At 41.1% G+C, this 20,916-nt stretch overlaps 1 protein-coding gene and 1 long non-coding RNA gene across 2 annotated transcripts in view; both read left to right on the top strand.

Moving 5' to 3' along the window:
• LOC132407123 (uncharacterized) overlaps positions 1–4,770 on the top strand; it is a 34,347-nt gene extending 29,577 nt beyond the window's left edge. The window contains exon 6 of the mRNA XM_059993418.1: positions 4,541–4,770. Coding sequence (XP_059849401.1) covers positions 4,541–4,770 — 230 coding nt within the window. The remainder of the gene's footprint in view (positions 1–4,540) is intronic.
• Positions 4,771–5,020: 250 nt separating this feature from the next.
• LOC132407149 (uncharacterized) lies at positions 5,021–6,647 on the top strand. The gene is made up of 3 exons (XR_009516380.1): positions 5,021–5,149; positions 5,674–5,784; positions 6,567–6,647. It is a non-coding gene; the product is annotated as an uncharacterized LOC132407149 (long non-coding RNA).
• Positions 6,648–20,916: the final 14,269 nt, after the last annotated feature.

Raw genomic sequence — 20,916 nt, 5'->3', positions numbered from 1 at the left:
AGCAATGGCAGGTATTCTTGGGAATAATGCACAAGGTGCAAAATTAGTTCATCCCCCAGAGACGGAAGGATTCAAAGGGGGGAAAGGGGCCTCAGTGGTTGACAAAGGAAGTCAGAGACTGCATAGCATTAAAAAAAAACAAATATGACAGAGCTAAGGTGAGTGGGAGGACAGATGATTGGGAAGTTTTTAAGGAACAACAGAACTTAACTAAAAAGACAATACGGAGAGAAAAAATGAGGTACGAACGCAAGCTAGCCAGGAATATAAAGGAAGATAGCAGAAGCTTTTTTAGGCATGTGAAGAGAAAGAAGATAGTTAAGAATAATGTTGGGCCCTTGAAGAATGAATTGGGTGAAATTGTTATGGGAAACAGAGAAATGGCAGAAGAATTTAATGAGTACTTTAGATCTGTTTTCACGAAGGAAGACACAAGCAATCTCCCAGATGAATGGATGGGCCAAGGACATAGGGTAACAGAGGAAATGAAACAGATTGCCATTCGGAAGGAAACGGTGATGGGAAGACTGATGGGACTGAAGGCTGACAAATCCCCAGATCCAGATGGTCTGCACCGTAGGGTACTAAAGGAGGTGGCCCTGGAAATTGTGGATGCATTGGTAATCATTTTCCAATGTTCCTTAGATTCAGGATCAGTTCCTGAGGATTGGAGAATGGCTAATGTTATCCCACTTTTTAAGAAAGGAGGGAGGGAGAAAACAGAGAACTATCGACCTGCCAGCCTGACATCGGTGGTGGGCAAGAAGCTAGAGTCCATTATTAAGGATGAAATAGTGGCATATCGAGATAGCAGTTATAGGATTGGGCCGAGCCAGCATGGATTTACCAAGGGTAAGTCATGCTTGACTAATCTGTTGGAGTTTTTCGAGGATGTAACCAGGAAGTTAGACGGGGGAGATCCAGTGGATGTAGTGTACCTCGTTTTTCAGAATGCATTTGATAATGTCCCACATAGGAGATTGGTGGGTAAAATCAAAGTTCAGGGCATCGGGAGGAAGACATGGATAGAAAACTGGTTGGCAGATAGAAAACAAAGGGTAGCGGTGAATGGGTGTTTCTCGGAATGGCAGGTGGTGACTCGGGAGGTACCAGAGGGCTCGGTATTGGGACTACAGCTGTTTACCATTTACGTTAACGATTTGGATGAAGGTATAGAAAATAACATCAGCAAATTTGCTGATGATACTAAGCTGGGTGGCAGTGTGACATGTGATAAGGATGTTAGGAGAATTCAGGGTGACTTGGATAGGCCGGGTGAGTGGGCAGATATTTGGCAGATGGCGTTTAATGTGAACAAGTGTTAGGTTATCCACTTTGGGAGTAAGAACAGGAAGGCAGATTATTATCTGAACGGTATAGAGCTGGGTAAGGGAGTAATACAAAGAGATCTCGGAGTCCTTGTTCATCAGTCACTGAAGTTGAATGAGCAAGTGCAGCAGGCAGTGAAGGAGGCTAATGGAATGCTGGCCTTTATTACAAAGGGAATTGAGTACAAAAGCAAGGAAATCCTCTTGCATTTGTACAGAGCCCTGGTGAGACCACACCTGGAGTATTGTGTACAGTTTTGGTCTCCAGGGTTAAGGAAGGACATCCTGGCTGTAGAGGAAGTGCAGCGTAGATTCACGAGGTTAATTCCTGGGAAGTCTGGACTGTCTTACGCAGAGAGGTTAGAGAGACTGGGCTTGTACACGCTGGAATTAAGGAGATTGAGAGGGGATCTGATTGAAACATATAAGATTATTAAGGGATTGGACAAGATAGAGGCAGGAAATATGTTCCAGATGCTGGGAGAGTCCAGTACCAGAGGGCATGGTTTGAGCATAAGGGGTAGGTCATTTATGACAGATTTAAGGAAAAACTTCTTCTCCCAGAGAGTTGTGGGGGTCTGGAATGCACTGCCTCGGAAGGCAGTGTAAGCCAATTCTCTGGATGCTTTCAAGAAGAGGCTAGATAGGTATCTTATCGATAGGGGAATCAAGGGATATGGGAACAAGGCAGCAACCGGGTATTGATAGGAAATGTTTAGCCATGAACTCAAAATGGCGGTGCAGGCTCGAAGGGCCGAATGTTCTACTTCTGCACCTATTGTCTATTGTCTATTGAACCTACAAAGATGCATGGTATCTTGGATATGGCCATGCGGAATGAGTAAAGCAAAATTACCAATCTTGTAGTGAGGGATCCTCTTGGAAAGAGTGATCGCATCATGACTGATTTTCTTCTACAAATGGAAGGCGTGATATTTCGATCTAAAAGCAGTGTATTATGCCTAATCAAAGGAGACTACAAAATGTTGGGGGAAGAGTTGGATAGGGTAGACTGGGAGCACAGGCTATATAGTGGGACGTTTGTAGAACAATGCGATGCTTTCAAAGAGATTTTTCATGATGCTCAAAAACCGGATATTCCAGTTAAAAGGAGAGTAAGGGTGGTGAGAGCCACCCTTGGATAACTAAGGAAATAAGATAAGCCATCAAACTTAAAGCTCATGCGTACCAAGTCACTGCAAGTAGTGGGAAACTGGAAGATTGGGAAAACTAAAAAAACAACAAAGAACCATTAATCGAGCAATAAAGAAAGGGACAGATAGATTATGAAAATAAATTAGTTTAGAATATTAAAACAGATAGTAAAAGTTTTTATAATTATATAAAGCGTTGTTGAAGGTGAAAGTAGGTCTCTTGGAGGACGAGAAGAAGAATTGACATTTTGTGATGGCGGAATAGTCGAGTCTTTGATTGACTATTTTGTGTCAGAGTTCACAGTGGAGGAGACATCTAACTTGCCGAAGAGATATGATGTGGATGGAATGGGTGGTGGATAGGGGTGGGGGTGGGGAGGTGAGGACCCAGCTCTATTTACCTGCAGATTGAGAAATTGCTTTTCTGCCTGAAATTTCACCAATAATTGGTGTGCTCATAAGATCTCTTTATAATGGCCAACACTTTTAATTCTACGTTATATTTGTGCAACAGAAAGCAAATGGCATGAATGTGATATTAGATCTAGTGCAGTTCATTTCTATTACTCTCTCCATCCAATTGACCTTTGCATACGTTTGTGGAAAGTAAATCATTTTCCTTCGTTCACTTTGCCGTTAGTCTTCAAGTATTTGTTAGATAAAAATCAAGATTTACAAACGGAAGATCGTGAAATAATGCGCATTTAATAACTTTGGGTTAAAGGATTTGAAAATTGTTTTTTACTTTGGTAAATTGTGTGTAAAGGACATACAGTATGTTTGCACCAAACAAAATCTCAAGCAAGAAATAGAATATGTAATCAGAAGATCAGGAATGATGTGAACATGACCTTATGTACGGTAATAACAGCGTGACCAAAAAAAAAACAAACAAACACTTTTATGGAAAGTTGTTCAAAAGGCCCTGTGAGTTGAGAGTACGATATAACTATCCGGCTGAGAATATTAAGTGGCAATTTCCTTCAGCCACAGATAGATTCCTTATCGTGTAAGATTCGGTACTGAGAGGCTTCTGCGCTGAGAGGTTGGTAAATCTTTGTAATTTCTACCTCCTAATATGTTGCATGTGTATTGATTGGAAACATCCGAGACTCATATTGCTATATTTGATACTAGTTGAGAATGGAACCATCTGAACCGTACAGGAAAGTGAGAGAGGATCAAGCACAATTTTGGAAGTTGGTCACGTTTGTAAAAAGTCAAATCATATTTTATGTTTCGAATTCATAATGATATTTAAATACATCCATTGTTCCATATTCTTTTCTTTTCTTTTTTAACTATTTGCGCAGTTCTACGCCTTTGACTACCTCTGCCTTTAAAGTTGGAATTCTGTCTGCAAGTGTCTTTGTTTTATTACTTAATCTAAACCTGCTCGTTTTCTCTTCGGTTTTCACCAAATACCAAGTCACTTCTCCTTATATATCGTTCGGATTGTACTTTTTAATATTCTATGAATGCATCTTGTGATGTTTATGAAGGTAAAAAGTAATTTTCTCTTGTTTTCTGATGGAATCTGCTGAGCGAGTTTTCGAGTGACAGCCCAGAAATAGAAACGATGTCATTTCAAATTTTGGATCAAACTATCTGCAAAAGCATCATTAAAAGAAAAAAAATCTGTGATTTTATATGAAAAATACTCACTGTCAAAATACAAACAAGTGAATATATGTAGCTGCTGGAACGCCAAGCAACACACACAAAATGCTGGAGGAACTCAACAGGCCAGGCAGCACCAGTCCTGCCGAAGGGTCTCGCCAGAAACGTCGAATACTTTTCTTCACAGATGCTGTCTGGCCTGCTGAGTTCCTCTGACATTTTATATGCGTTTCCCTGGAAAGGATGACTATTTAAGATGATCTGTTCACTCCATAAGTCCTATCATCAGCAATCATCATCAATATGACTCGTGTCATATTGCGTCTCTTGCAAACTTTAGTTGTTCAGGCCTGAATTACCCATTAATACGTTCTACTTTCTTGTCTCACGGTATTTATATATTTATCTATGTTTCACAGTTTCTTCTTTTATTCCCAGATCGAGAAAACAGCAGTAAGCCCCTGATTCTCGGAGGTGCATTGGGCGGACTGGCATTTATAATTCTGATTATAATTTTGATAATAACCGGAGTTAAGGCAAAACGTGGTAAGAACATGAATGATTTGACAAACATTCCCATGTATTACCTCAGCAGATTGAAAAGACAAATGGTAATGAAAGAATCAAGATTTCCAAGGCATTATCCGATTCACATTCGACATTACTAATTATAAATAACACTTTAATTTTACATTCCCGTTCAGGTTATCCGATCATTCCTTGTTCCTGTTTTTCAGACACCTGTGATTTTCAGGCTGTGACTTCCTGCGGGGATTTTAGACACGTACCGCCACTCTACTCTTTCAATCAAAATCTAGATTCACCACATTCATGAAATGTCATGCGCAACACATTTCATGCCAACAATGTGCGCCATACTATTTTGAAAATCTGTCAGGAGTTGAACCTTTCGGCAAGAAATTTGATTGCAATCCAATGCGCAACTTCAACTTTTATAACATTACTGCTATTATTTAATGTGTTGTATTTTTCAATCCATTAGGTATTCAAAGAACCTCTGAGGAATCAAGTCAGAGCAGAGAACCGGTAGGTGAGACAGTTTTTCTTTTTGCTTCTCAGAGGGGTATATTGATAGAGGAATATTATGATCAATTACAACCTCAGAATGGACATGTCTGTGACTGTATGAGAACCAATGACAATCACTGACCCGCACAACGCTGCTTCAAAGGTCCGTAGTGCCCGAGGAGTACAAAGCTGACAGTTGTCCCTGCGGAAACTGTTGTGAAATGGAGGAAAAAGGAAAAACCTGCGGTAGACGAAAGGTGACGAGAGATGAGAAACTCACCCTACTCGTAGAATAGCTTTTAAATGGTGCTTGAAAATCAATTTCAATCTTAATCGGTCATAGAGACTTTCAGCACTAGGGAAAACACACTTCGTACCGTTTCTGAAACAACATACATCGCAATATCATTTACTGATGTTAGAATGTTATTATGCCGCATTTAACTCATTTACATTTATGTTTTCAAACTCATTTTCTCTTTATGGAATTGGAACTGCATTAGACTCGCCACTAACAGTGTTAACTACCCTTTACGAAACAGGCTGGACGAGCGCCAGTTGAATATAACCTTGCCTATGCTACACTAAACGTGAGAGAAAACAAAAGAATTCACCAGGTCAGACGCCAGGACGATCATGTTGTCTATGCAAAGGTAAAACCAAGGGATTGGGGGCTGAAGAGATACAAAATAAGCATTGTTTTTTTTTTTGAAAAAAAGTCTTAAACTATAAAAACGCATTGGTCTAATTTTGACATTACGATGGTTGGTGGCGGTCATCTTTTTGTCTCGGAAGACAATGGCTGATGATTATTATCATCACAAGGCAGGACGTAAGGTGTGGAGATCCGAAGATTTTCATTCGTCAAAATCCGCCTGTCGTCCTCACCACTGTACTCCAAAGGAAAGCTTATGAAGCAATACGTTTGGCAACAGCTTGGGCTGCAGAAGCTACCGGAATGATGTTCAATAACTTCCGGCCAACTTCGGGGTTCCAGTCCGGATTTGCTGTCCGGGTTTCTTACCGTAGCTTTCGATTCTCCCAAGGTTGCCCCTAAGGCAGTGGAGGTATTTACTCATGGCTGGGGATCTGGTTCACGAGCACCAGGACGTGTCCACATACTGGTGGGCCTGCATGCTACATGTGCAGTGGCGATGCCTCCTCCCCATCCTTCGTAAGCAGCCCGAGTCCGAAAGCAGTTTAGTTTCCATGTAAAATGATACCTTGTACAATAATGTAAAACATGACAGCGAAATTTCAGTGAAGACCAAAGAAACAGCAGTTTCTCTTTCGTCTCTTTCAGTACAAACTGTTTCAAATGGCTGTAATTTGAAAATGAAAATCAGTAAATACATTACGTTTGTATTTTAAAATCTATCGCTTCGCTTTTTTGCTGGACAATTGACAAAGTCTCGATATTGAATTACTTCCACAGACTCGATGTGGCAGAGATGAAAAGTTGACATATGCCGCTCTGCAGCTGCAACAATAAAGTATCGGCAACAAGGATTCAGTGTACGCATATGGAAAGCTTTTACAAGAAGTAAGAAGCTGAAAATAGAAATAAGTTTCGGTTCTGTGGACTGTGAACGAATGCATCCCAAAGGATTGTTTCCCCTTATCTTCTGCAGGGAGACTAAAGAAAGACGGCTGAATTAATACTGAAGGTTAAGAATATAAAAATGTGGACGTTGTGACATACGGGGTAAATTTCTTTCCGACCCTATCAATAAACATATTTTCAGTTACAAAAGTAGTACAGCGACATCTGTTTATTGAGAATCAATAATCTGCTCCAGTTCATATACGTCAGCTTGCAGAATAATTATATCTCTGGCAATATATTATCACAATTTCGTAATATCCTTTTGCGATAATTTCCAGTTAAAGTTAAACATTAATTCTAATGAAACAACCACCTGTGAGTTCAGTAGATAAATCAGGTTGCGGAAATCAGACAGAAATAACACAAAAATGCGCTTGTATTGTGAGTTAGACAAGCACTTGGTAACATAGCTACTCATTCAACGATTTCTCTACACTCCTAAATAGATTTTGCTAAAAATTAATTTTCAGTAAGGAAAGAAAGGTTTCTTCTTCTGTGGGACAATACAGGTTCTTGCCGTTGAAATTCCAGATAAATCAAAAAGGGAAATGTTGAAAGAACGTTAACATAAACCTTGTGTAAAGATGTAATAATCTAAAACTGATAACTGATGAGTACATCACTAATTTATTTTACAATGGTTTGATTAAATTAGTCGCTGGATGTCCGATTTTGAATTATTTCCACAGACTAAAGCAATGTTGCTCACAAACTGACTTGCGTAGCTCTGCAGCTTCACAGTTCAATGAGCACATCAGCATGCAATCTTCAACGCAAACACACATTGACGCAGGGATACAGTAAACATGTCAAAGAAGCTGTGAAGCTGAGAATCCAGTTGTAGTTCAGAGCTGTAGGCCACCAATGAGTGCAAACCCAAGGCACTGCTTCGTGTCATTCCTTATATCCAGACAAAGAATGTCAATCAATATCATATATATATATGAGTTGGGAAGATAAGAAGTCATTTTCGTCTTCGACATTATTCTGATTCATTGGAGCCAATTGACACTGATAAAAAATGTAAGAAACTGAAGGATAGAATCGGTAATAAGCCAGGCTCCACCATCCCGCCTCTCTCTTCTGCCCGGCCATTCAATCTGATAATGTCTTATATGTTCATTCATAATCTCCTCTTCTGGTCCATCGCACACTCCCCAATCATTTAAAAAAAGGAATTATCTCTAGCAAATACATCCCAATGATTCTACCTCAACATTCTTCAGACGGTGAAAAAAAAAAACAACATCCAGAGATTCAACACCATTGGCGAGACAAAGCTTGTTTAAATTTAGGTAGAGGCCGCCAATTATATAAAAAAAACTATTCTCGCTCCGCTTGCAACCAGTCTACCACTCCAGCCCACAGATTTGTTCGACCTATCACCTGACAGCTTCTATTGCACACCTCCTTCTCACATTTACTTATTATTTTCCCTCTACACTCTAATCCCGAGTCGGGATCGCAAAACGTTGACCATTCCCTTGATTTCACACACATTGTATGGCCCATTTAATTCATCGAGCAGCTTCTCTTTACTTCAGCCCAAAGAATTCAGTGACTCGACCGTAATATAAGAGGAAAACAACAAATACGTGATTGGCATCTTGTAAACATTCACCGAATTGTGCTCCAACCCACAGGGAAACCGATAAATAGGGGTATTGAAATCAGCTGTAAAATTTCATGCGAATGCAGTGTGTACCTTAACTAAATTGTCAGCGAATAAAGTTAGTAGCTCGTGAGGCAAAATTTAATTCTTCCTTCGCGTTCTGCTGAGAAGACATCATTTGCCTATCTTGTTGGCTAAGACTTCCGGTAATTCTACGTCAATACAGCAACAGTGATATATTTACAAATTTGAATACATAGTGTAATGCAGGAGGTAGGGCAATGGGTCTCTACAGGCCTTCATTGAAATGTTATTAGAAGTTTCAGGTTTTATGGACATTGTCGCTTCATTAAACTTGTGAAAGGAAGACGAAGTGGGTTGTTTTTTTTATTCATCGGGTACCTTTTTCTGCTTGACCACTTCTTTAATCCAAGGGAAATATTACATCCGCCTCTGGGTGAGTAATTTATCCACGTGTCTATATGAAAATGACATGCTTTACGGAGGGTGAGAATTGACATCTGTAATGACCACAATGTGAAGTTGTAGTACATCAACTTTCAACATTGACATGATTCAATGCTTTTTGTATGTTTCAAGTCAATGGTAATACTCAAAATTTTGATAACGGGAGACTACCCAAGAGGGTAAGAACAAAATTACAGAAGTTTGTGGACGCAGTTCAGTTCATTAGGAAACCTGCTTTGTCTCTGTGTGGTCTTTTTACACTTACCACCACATTTCTCATTAAGCTGAGCGGGTATGCAGCCGCGTAGTAACCAAATTCCGCCCACGCATATAGCCTTTGCAGCAATGCAGCTGGAACTTTCCTTTAGATAATGCTAATCTAATTTTGAAATTATGCTATTATGATTATGAAATCTATGTTAATGCATTTGCGAAATACTACATAATTATGTGCTAATGAAGACAACCCATATGTTTTCTGCATTATAAACGTACCATAACTTTCATGTAAAATACTTTAGAGCATCAACGTACTTACTTTGTCAGTGTTGCAAGTTACAACAGTGGTACAAATTGTGACAACAAACTCAGAACGGAAATCGGTAGCACGTTGTTAATAAACTGCCAGCCCGTGTATAAACCTCTTACAAGCGGTGCAAAAATTTCTTGCTCAGAGCAATGGTTGGTCCACGCTACTGAAAACTTAGAGGGGACGTTGCTTTAAACTCCCTAAGAAAAGCAACCAGGCTAATCAAGTTCTCGGCCCAAAAAAAAAACAACTGTTCCTTCCTCTCCATTCATACTGTCAGACCTGTTAAGTTCCTGGAATATTTTGTGTTTATTACTCTGGATTTCAGCATCTCCAGAATCTCTTCTGTTGATGATTTACTGGGCCATTGGCAGAGACAGGAAATATAACAGTATACGGAAGCGTTGAGGTATGCAGTGACCTTAGGGGGCACATGGATAGTCTCCTGAAAAGATGACACATCAGGATATTAACTAAGAGGGTCTTTAATCTTGCCCTTCTTCACAGTGTATTGACGAGTGTTGGGACATCATGTCAGAGATTGCATAGCATTAAAAAAAAGGAAGTATGACAGAGCTAAGGTGAGTGGGAGGACAGATGATCGGGAAGTTTTTAAGTAACAACAGAACTTAACTAAAAAGACAATACGGGGAGAAAAAATGAGGTACGAACGCAAGCTAGCCAGGAATATAAAGGAAGATAGAAAAAACTATTTTAGGTATGTGAAGAGAAAGAAGGTAGTTAGGAACAATGTTGGGCCCTTGTAGAATGAATTGGGTGAAATTGTCAGGGGAAACAGAGAAATGGCAGAAGAATTTAATGAGTACTTTAGATCTGTTTTCACTTAGGAAGACACAAACAATCTCCCAGATGTATGGATGGGCCAAGCACATAGGGTAACAGAGGAAATGTAACAGATTGAAATTAGGAAGGAAACGGTGATGAGAAGACTGATGGGACTGAAGGCTGACAAATCCCCAGGTCCGGATGGTCTGCATCCTAGGGTACTAAAGGAGGTGGCCTTGGAAATTGCGGATGCATTAGTAATCATTTCCCAATGTTCCTTAGAGTCAGGATCAGTTCCTGAGGATTGGAGAATGGCTAATGTTATCCCACTTTTTAAGAAAGGAGGGAGGGAGAAAACTGCGAACTATCGACCTGTCAGACTGACATCGGTAGTGGGGAAGATGCTAGAGTCCATTATTAAGGATGAAATAGTGGCATATCTATTTAGCAGTGATAGGATTGGGCCGAGCCAGCATGGATTTACCAAGGGTAAATCATGCTTGACTAATCTGTTGGAGTTTTTCGAGGATGTAACCAGGAAGTTAGACGGGGGAGATCCAGTGGATGTAGAGTACCTCGATTTTCAGAAGGCATTTGATAATGTCCCACATAGGAGATTGGTGGGTAAAATCAAAGCTCAGGGCATCGGGTGCAAGACATTGACATGGATAGAAAACCGGTTGGCAGATAGAAAGCAAAGGGTAGCGGTGAATGGGTGTTTTCCGGAATGGCAGGTGGTGACTAGTGGGGTGCCTCAGGGCTAGGTATTGGGACCACAGCTGTTTACAATTGACGTCAACGATTTGGATGAAGGCATTGAAAATAACATCAGCAAATTTGCTGATGATACTAAGCTGGGTTGCAGGGTGACATGTGATGAGGATGTTAGGAGAATTCAGGGTGACTTGGATATGCTTGGTGAGTGGGCAGATACTTGGCAGATGGCGTTTAATGTGAATAAGTTTGAGGTTATCCACTTTGTTAGCAAGAACAGGAAGGCAGATTATTATCTGAACGGTGTAGAGTTAGTTAACGGAGAAATACAAAGAGATCTAGAAGTCCTTGTTCATCAGTCACTGAAGGTGAATGAGCAAGTGCAGCAGGCAGTGAAGAAGGATAATGGAATGTTGACCTTTATTACAAAGGGAATTGAGTACAAGAGCAAAGAAACCCTCTTGCATTTGGACAGGGCCTGGTGAGACCACAGCTGGAGTATTGTGTACAGTTTTGGTCTCCAGGGTTAAGGAAGGACATCCTGGCTGTAGAGGAAGTGCAGCGTAGATTCACGAGGTTAATTCCTGGGATGTCTGGACTGTCTTACGCAGAGAGGTTAGAGAGACTGGGCTTGTACACGCTGGAATTAAGGAGATTGAGAGGGGATCTGATTGAAACATATAAGATTATTAAGGGATTGGACAAGTTAGAGGCAGGAAATATGTTCCAGATGCTGCGACAGTCCAGTACCAGAGGGCATGGTTTCAGAATAAGGGTTAGGTCATTTAGGACAGATTTAAGGAAAAACCTCTTCTCCCAGAGAGTTGTGGGGGTCTGGAATGCACTGCCTCGGATGGTAGAGGAGGCCAATCCTCTGGATGCTTTAAAGAAGGAGCTAGATAGGTATCTTATGGATAGGGTAATCAAGGGATATGGGGACAAGGCAGGAACCGGCTATTGATAGTAGTTGATCAGCCATGATCTCAAAATGGCGGAGCAGGCTCGAAGGGCCGAATCGTCTACTTCTGCACCAATTGTCTATTGTCTATGTTGCCGCTGCAGCCATTGGCTAGGCCGCACTTGAAGCGTTGCATTAGGATGATTGGTGTAGCAATACACCTGAACATTGCCTTCAAGGGGAGGCTGTAGTGGCATGACGGGATTGTATAGAAATGGGTTGTACACTCTGGAGTACAGCAGACTGGCGGATTACCTTATGAAATTTGGAAAACCGTTGCTATGGACATGAATGTAGTGGATTCTCACAGTCAGGTTCCCAAGCCAGGGGATGTAAAACGAGAGGACATCGTTCTGAACTGAGGGTAGAAATTATCAAAGGAGATCTCTGGATGGCAGGGTTTTCACAGCGAGGATGGTAGCTGTATAGAACAAGTTGCCAGACGAAGTGGTACCGTGATAGAGGAAGGGAAAATAACAGTTTCATAAATATTTCATTCCAAATGGTCGAGACGAGACCCTTCCGTGCTGTACACCACGATTTATTTTCTCTTTCAGCTAAAGATCGGCTACGAAATTATCACGCAGGTCAACAGGAAATTACAAATAGCACAAAATAGAAATGCACGAACGAGCCTGATGATATCATGGAAAGCCTTTGTGGGTAAAGTTTGCATGTCGCTCAAAAAATCGATTTTCAGACATTTCTTTTTAAGATCGACACTCAGTTTACAGACAATGACTCGAAGTTAAAATAAGTGACTTCGAGCCCTCTTCCTCTCAACTAAAAGTTTCCCATGATGTTCTGCAACGTCCGTGTTTCAATTCTGTGTCTTCAGCATTTTGCAAAGTGAATAATGCAAAGCATCATCACAACATCAAATAAAATACACTTCTAAAGATTTAGTCTTTGACTATATCGATGGTGGTACTAGTTATACTTCACAGTACTGCAGAAAAAACTCATAACAATATCAATGTCAAGAGAAACCTTCAGTTTATACTACGATCCAAGCTTGAAATTGGCATCAGCGGAGAGGAATGAACAGTTGCCTTTTCGGGCCGAGAACCTTGATTAGCCTGTCATGAACGAATACCTGGAGAAGGATTGAGAATTGTTTTCATTTGAATCAGAAAAATAATGGAATCTAGTCGGAATTTTATCAAAGTTCTTCTATATGTCTTAACATACTCTTAAAAACAGAAGTGGCCTTCCTATGAAGATAGGTATTTTATTTGTATATACAACACTGAGGTAGATTCTAGACTGACTTTCCCTTGTAAATGACTATGAAGTGTTGTCAAACTTGAACTGAGATGAGCAGGTCCCTGGGTGAAGAGAGCATTTGTTTTCGATTCAAAACTGCAAATCTAAATGGAAGAAAAAGGTTCCTGTCAGATCAAGACAACATGAAAATTATACTTGAGACATATCATTTATCACCAACATTCAGGGTAGCAAACAGTCCGCACTGGTGAGGCAAACTTTAATCTCCGAATCTATTATGGTTGTCTACTCTGTCCGGTACTTCCGATGCCGCCTCCTCTACGTTGGTGCAACCCAACATAAATTAGAGGACTGCTTTTACAAGGACCTCCACTGCATCCAGAAAAAGTGGAAATTCCAGTCATTTTACTTCTCATCGCGGCATTTTGGTCTTTGGCTTTTTCTTCTACCACCATGAGGCTACTGTTAGGGTCGAGGATCAACGCCTCATTTTCAGTCCATTTAGCCTCCAGCCTGATGGCATGAACATCGATTTCTGCTTTCATTAAGTTTTCTCTCTCCTTTCCTTCTTCTTCTGTTCTAAACTCTAGACTCCTACCGCTTCTCCTCAACTGCCTATATCTTCTCCTTGGTGCCCTTCTTTCTTCCCTTTCTCTGATGGTCTACTCTCCTATCCTATCAGATTCCTTCTTCGACGGTACTTTTCCTTTTCCATCTATCATCACCCAGGTTGTTACTTCATCTCCTCCCCCCACTCACCAGGCCTTACCCGTGACCTTCTTGTTAGTTGTCCTTTCAGTCCCCTTTCTTTCTATTATGGTATCTTCCTTCTTCATTTCCATTGCTGACGAAGGGTCTTGGCCCAAAACACCGACTCTTTATTCACTTCCACAGGTGCTTCTTCACCGACTAAGTTCCTCTACAACGTTGTGTGCGTTGTTTAGGATTTCCAGCAACTCTGCAAAATATCTTATCTTATTGATGTGAAAACTATTTTATGAGAATTTCTAGAAAATGTTTGACCTATGTGGAAAATGAGAACACTGGGAATTAAAGGCAACATGTTGGATCGGATGGATAATTGCTCAGATAGCTGGAGATAAGAGAAGGGAAGTAGGAGCATACAATCATAGGCCATGCTGGGTTCCCTTTGGTCTTAGACCCAATTTTCAAAGATTTAAATGAAGAAATACAAGACCATAACCTCATTACTGCTTTGCTTCACTTCTATCGACCCCGTGTCCGTCTCCCGAGTAAATACAAATGCAATTAATCCATTTAAGATCTCCCCATTCTCTTTTGGTTCCATGCACAGATTATTACTCTGATCTCCTAGAGGACAATTTTTGGCCCTTGCAATCTTTCTGCTCTCAACATTACTTAGTATACCAATCCAACTGCATTTCACAGATTGCTACCGAACCCACCTGTACCTTCCGGTACATTTTCCAGTTATTAAGCTCCTATCTGTTGAATAACTTTCCCTAGGCTCATTTAAAATCTTTTCTCTCACAACATGAATTGATGTATTGTCGATTAAGCTATCCTGGGTGTAAAACTTTAATTTAAGCCTGTCCATGCCCCTCGTCGCTTTATATTCCTACATCAGGTCATCCCTCAACCTATTGTACTCAAGGAACAATAACCCCAGCCTTTCCCTACAGCTAAAAGTTTGCTGTCCTGCAAACCTACTCGTGAGTCCTTTCTGCACTCTGTTAAGGGCTGCTGGACGATCAGAAATGCACAGAATGCTTCAAGTTTTTAACTAACAATAGGTACGGAATAACAGTATATTCGAGACCGTGCACTCAACGCCCCAACTGTTGTGTCATGTGTGACGAACATTTTCTTTACCTTTCTTTCCACCTCCATCACCACTTGCAGAGATCTATGTACGTGTTACACTCAGTCACTGTGTTCTACTTCAACGCCCAGGACAACTTACTGTGTAATTCCTGCTTTATTTTAACTAACCAAAGCGCACATTTTTGCCATTGTCCAAGTTAAATTACAGTATATCTGCACTTGATGGACTAGTTTCCCAGTTCATTATCTTGGTTAGCTTTCACTTTCCTCTACATCAACAATTTCGTTGCCTCCCCGAAGTTATTAATGATGTTCACAATATTATCCTCTTCAGTATTTCAGAACTTGATGACAAAGAGTACTGAAACTTGAATCGCCCTCTCCAGTACATCAGTAGTTAGAGACCTTCATTCTGAAATACCAAATCTCCTCTATCACCTTCTGATGATATACTACACCATTTCGTGCTCTCCTGTTCAGTCGGCTGGCTCACCCTGGCTCCCATGTCATCCAGCTTTCTACATTAGGTCTGCCATACGGGACGTTACAAATCTCAATGAAAGTCTAGAATACTGCCCTGTCCTCAGCAAATGTTTTCTTCACATCTCAAAACAACTCAATGAGATTTGTGAGATATGATTCCCCATGACAAATCCTTGCTGAATGTTACCCTTTCAGTCCTCGCCTTTCCAAACTATGAGAGACCGTTTGCCTCAGAATCCACTCCATTATCGTTCCCAGCACCGATGTCAGGTTTGCCACCCGAAACTCTGGGCTTATCCTTGCACGCCTTTTAAATAAATGCATCTTAGTCACACTCTAGTGTTCTGGTACCACAATCCTGCTAGAAGACGGTGGTCATCTCACTGCAATTGCCCTTTCAATTTCTGTCCTAACATCCCACAATGTCGACCGATACATTTGATTAGGTTGATCAAACATACTGTGTTGTTACACCGCTAGAACCCACCCATCATCCCGCCCATTCTCCGCCCCATCACCACCCCTCCCCTTTTCTCATGTGTTCAAATGTAATAGTCCGGTGCGTGACATTTCTCGCTGTGTTTTGACAAGGTACGCTTCATTATTGTACCGATTTTTCGGAGCTAAGCCAAATTATAATATTATACACTAGTTACATTATAGATTAATTATACTGTGGACCTTAGGCCATAACACATATCCAATTCGCATATTGACGTTTAATCATTCTTCTTCCTACTTATTTTGCTGATTTTTGTAGACTGTATGCAACTGTTTTCATCATTCTCACTTACGTTTTGTGAACAGTAAAAGTATATTCGGCCAAAGTGGAACAAACCCTTCGATTTTAGACGTCGCAGTCGGTGGCACTGTATCCATGTTATCCAATTTTCCAATTCCGTTTGTGAGGGGCGCATTTATAGAACCAGTCAGCAGAGAACAGTGGTTCAATATAAATAACAGCAAGGGCAAATTTACCCCCCTGGATGCTCGTAACGCCGGCATTGGAGATTGTTGCCGTCAAGTAAAAGGTCAGCAACAATTTTTCGGAAATAAAAGTATGCTGTCCGCTATTCTGTTAATTGGTGCCTTTGATCCTGGAAGCAGAACATTTTCCTCTCTTTGCAATTTGACTAACGGCGCTTACGGGAATTTTGTGAAATGTTATTTCTGGTGTTACCCTCTCATTGACGCTTGTAACAACCTAGGGTAACACTTTGGCAACTGTGGATACTTTGTGATCCTTTGTGGAGAAGGTTTGAGCATATCTGGTGTATTAGTCCGTGATTACCAAGACATTGGCAGTGTTACTGGAATCAGGCTCTATGGAGAGGAATTCCATACACACTCTCAAGTGGCTCTGTTCTTTGTGAATGGGATAGTGGCAGCGTCTGATAGACAGTTCTAGTAGGCAGTGTCATCCTCCGAATACATTGGATACATGACGTACAGTACTTCTCAATTTCAGGCTTCACTCTTGTCCAATAAAACCGATCTTAGACCAATCCGTAGGTCTTGTCAAATCCCAAATGACCTGAAGTGACTTCATTACAATCTTCGGATACTTCCTTCAGGGAAACGCAATTGGGAACGCAGAGGTCTATCTGGGGGAGAGGGAACACGATACAAAACATTGTTCGTCAACTCCAATTTGTCCCATTTCCTCATGGGTAGGGGTATGGCAGGGTATCTTGTCTTCTCAAATGGGTCCATATCTCTCCTAACAACAGATGACTAGGTGGTAATATATAAGGGTCGGCTTGCTGAGTTGCTGCCAATTCCGAACTACACAAGGCGGGCAGTTGCTTCGTATTCAGCGCCATCTGGTTGCAATAAGCATGTGGAATGCTCGAAGCTCCCAAATAAACAGCAGCTCTGTCAGGCTCACGTCTTTGCTCTGATTTCCCAACTGTGGAAAACTGGCACATTGCTTTAACACCAGAGGCAGAGGCGTGCTCCCACTTTTGTCGCACCTCATGAGAAATTCGTGACAACGCACCCGCATGAGTACTCTGACTTCCCGGCCAATAGGCAATGCAGAATTCCTAAGCAGACAACGCCGCCAACCAACGATGATCTGAGGCGTCCAATTTCGCCGAAGTGAGAATATAAGTCAGTGGATTCTTGTCGTTCCTTACCTCGAACTTGGCATCAGGTAGTCACTTAATTTATCCACCACTTCACCTTTCTAAGGCAGAAACACCAATATGTGTGCTGGATAGTTTCGTTCAGATAGAGACAGATACCGGCTCTCCAAGGCAAAAGTGCCTGTACCTTTATCTTGATATGGGCTGCTGCCTAATCCATCACGCCTGGTTTCTGTGTCCAATAAATACAGTAACTAGGGGTTTGCAAAGTTAGCCAAGGGTTCTCCAGTGAATAACTTTTTCAGAAGTTGAAATGCCTCTTCACACTTTGTATCCGACCTTTCCTATAAAGGCCCTGAAGAGCAAAGATGAACCTTGCCTTCTCCCTTTGTTCCCCTCCCGTTCTTCACTAAGGGTGTGCGTGTGGGGCAGCGGGGTGTAACTAACAAGTAGTTCAACCGATGGATTACTCTGGAGTAGCCCTTCACAAATATCCGGTAGTACCCACGGACTTCAGGGAATAAACTCACGGCTCTCATATACTTGAGCCTTTGCCACGTGGTCACCGCCTGTACCTTCGATGGATCTATAGCGGCTCTATCACAGGAGACTGTGAATGACATAGTTAACTGACGTCTTAAGAACAGGTACTTGCCCAGTGAGAGTTTAAATCATTCCGCTTTCAGGCGGTCTGACACATTAAATCTTCACGTCTCATGCTCCTCCAGTGTTGATACAAACACGATAAGAGCATGCAAGTACACTAGTTCCTCAAGCAGCATTCATATCCGGATGACAGTTTGGAAACATAGTCAGTGCTCCTGATGCCATTTTTTCTTTATCCACTGCACTCATGGGTATTTGATAATGCCCACTTCTTTGATCTAACACATGGAATCATTTGGCTCCAGTGAGGCAGACGAGAGCAACCTGGATCCATGGAATAGCACAGATATTCAGTGTTCGACAATCAACACACATTCATACTTACCCATTCTTCTTCCTCACCGCCACCATACAGTGGCATGCAAAAGTATGAGCACCCCTGGTCAAAATCATTGTTTCTGTGAGTAGCTAAGTGAGTAAAAGATGACCTGATTTCCAAAAAGAATAAATTTAAAGATGACAAGTCTTTAATATTTTAAGCAAGATTAATTCTTTTATTTCCAACTTTTACAGTTTCAAAATAACAAAAGAAGAATAGGTCCCGAAGCAAACGTTTGGGCACCCTGCATGGTCAGTACTTAGTAACACCCCCTTTGGCAATATCATAGCTTACAAATGCTTTCTGTAGCTAAATTCTTGTTTGGGGGATTTTCGCCCATTCTTCCTTGCAAAATCTGCTCAGTCTTCCTGAAGGTCTTTTGCAGTCAAAAAGGGGTTTTACTTTGCCTTTCTAGCAATCCTACGAGCACTTCTCTCAGAAAGTTTTTTTGGTCTTCCAGACCTCACCCTGCGCTCCACCGTTCCTTGTTAACTGCCATTTCTTAGTTACATTATGAACTGTTGAAACGGCTACCTGAAAATGCTCTGCTATCTTCTTATAGCCTTCTCCTGCTTTTTGGTAATCATTTATTTTAATTCTCTGAGTGCTAGTCAGCTGCTTAGAGGAGCCCATGACTGCTGATGTTTGGGACAAGATCTGAGGAATCAGGGTATTTATAAAGCTTTGAAATTTGCATCACCTGGCCTTTTCTAACGACGACTGTGAACAAGCCATAGCCCTAACAAGCTAATTAAGGCCAGACCTTGGTAAAAGTTATCTGAGAGCTCAAATCTCTTGGGTTGCCCAAACTTTTGCATGGTGCTCCTTTCCTTATTTTCACTCTAAATTTGTACAAAACAAAATTAATACACAAATTTTGCTTAAAATGTTGAAAATAATGTTTAATCTTTTACTTCATGTGTTTTGGATATCAATCCATCTTCTACTATTCTGTGAACTATTCTCAGTAACAGAAAATTTGACCAGGGGTGCCCAAAACTTTGCAAGCCCCTGCAGATGACGTATATGTAAAATTGCTATGTTCCGCTTGGGGAACGAAAACTATAAAGAATGCTGTATCAGTACTGCCCTTTCCAAATTTATTGCTCACCAGGAAATAAGACTTTACATCGGCATAAAATTAAAGCGGCAGTATATTTGAAGATATTTCAACACTAACGAGCAATTAATAGAACAACAAATTGAAGAGGCCAATTACAGTGAAACCTGTCTAAATTTGCGTTGGAACTCATTTCTGGAGAGTCGGTTCTCACGGCGCTAAACCCATGTCCTCATCCACAGTTCAGACTTCACTTGAGGACTGTTACGAACGAACTGGATAACTCAGAAGTATTTGGAATTCCTTCTTGGACTCATTCGTTTGCACAAATCGGTTTTTATTACAAGGACTCCCCTTCAGACGGGATTCTTGAACGATTTCCCTTGTGCTCATCTCCTCACCTCCTTCCACTTCCAACATCTCCCTGCAAAACCGGAAAACAATCCACTTTCCCTCAGATATCCGATACTACCCAGCTTTCTATAATGGTCCGTGGCATCCCATTGGACAGAATGTTAATACGAGCAATCTGATTGGCTGATGCAACACTCATAACCAGACCAAATGGTGCCTTATCTTAGCAGAAACAACAATACTGCTCTGTGAAGCTTAATTAACGGAATACCCTGCGCTTTGAATAAAAGCTGCTGAAATAAAATACCTAACAGCATGGCAGTAGGAATGCAATAAAACATGTTCTTAGCCAGGGCATTACACCACGGTGGTTTATTATGTTGCTATTCGCTTTGCACTTTGTGAAGAAAAAATGGACACCGAGTTCATTTCATCGTTTGGTCCAAGTTCGATGTAATTCTGGAGACCTTTGTAATTCCCAACCCAACCATATATTTGTTATGCCTTTATTCCTAAAGCCCCAACGTCATCGCCAACAACCCGACAACATAAATTCATCACACCATTTCCATGCCGTGAAAAGCTTTAAAAGGCGGGTGAGTCAAACCACTCAAAATTTAGACGAATATTTTGATTAGGGCTAGCTTATTAACAGACAGAAAGCTGTAGAAAAATTCTCTTGAAGCGCAAGTCACGCATCATCTAATTGAACACGAAGCATGATCGAGGTTAAACGATATTCTCGTGTTCTTCAGCCTTTATTTAGACAAGCACACCAGCCCTTATTTCACCGATATCGATTTTATAGCAGTTTAAATGCATAGCTACCAATATTTATAACAAATTAATAAATATTATTTGCTCTGCCGAGCTCTTGAAAAAACTTTTGGGGAACGGGAAAAATGCTTACGCAGTACTTCAATAAATTTACAGAAGAATATGTTGTCCTTCAATCTAAAACCATCTGTGGCTTAAAGACAAACAAAGCCACTTCACCGATGTCAATTATGCGATGTACGAGTGAAATCTATATGAGATCTGTGTGCTGCTCCACAGTATCGATCGCAATGAGGCCAACATATTTGTGCGGAATCACTGCCGCTCATTATG

The sequence above is a fragment of the Hypanus sabinus genome, chromosome 17 (genome assembly GCF_030144855.1).
Source record: "Hypanus sabinus isolate sHypSab1 chromosome 17, sHypSab1.hap1, whole genome shotgun sequence".
In the NCBI taxonomy this organism is placed as follows: domain Eukaryota; kingdom Metazoa; phylum Chordata; class Chondrichthyes; order Myliobatiformes; family Dasyatidae; genus Hypanus; species Hypanus sabinus.
Note: the sequence above shows the minus strand (reverse complement) of the source record. Positions and strands in the feature narration are given on the sequence as shown.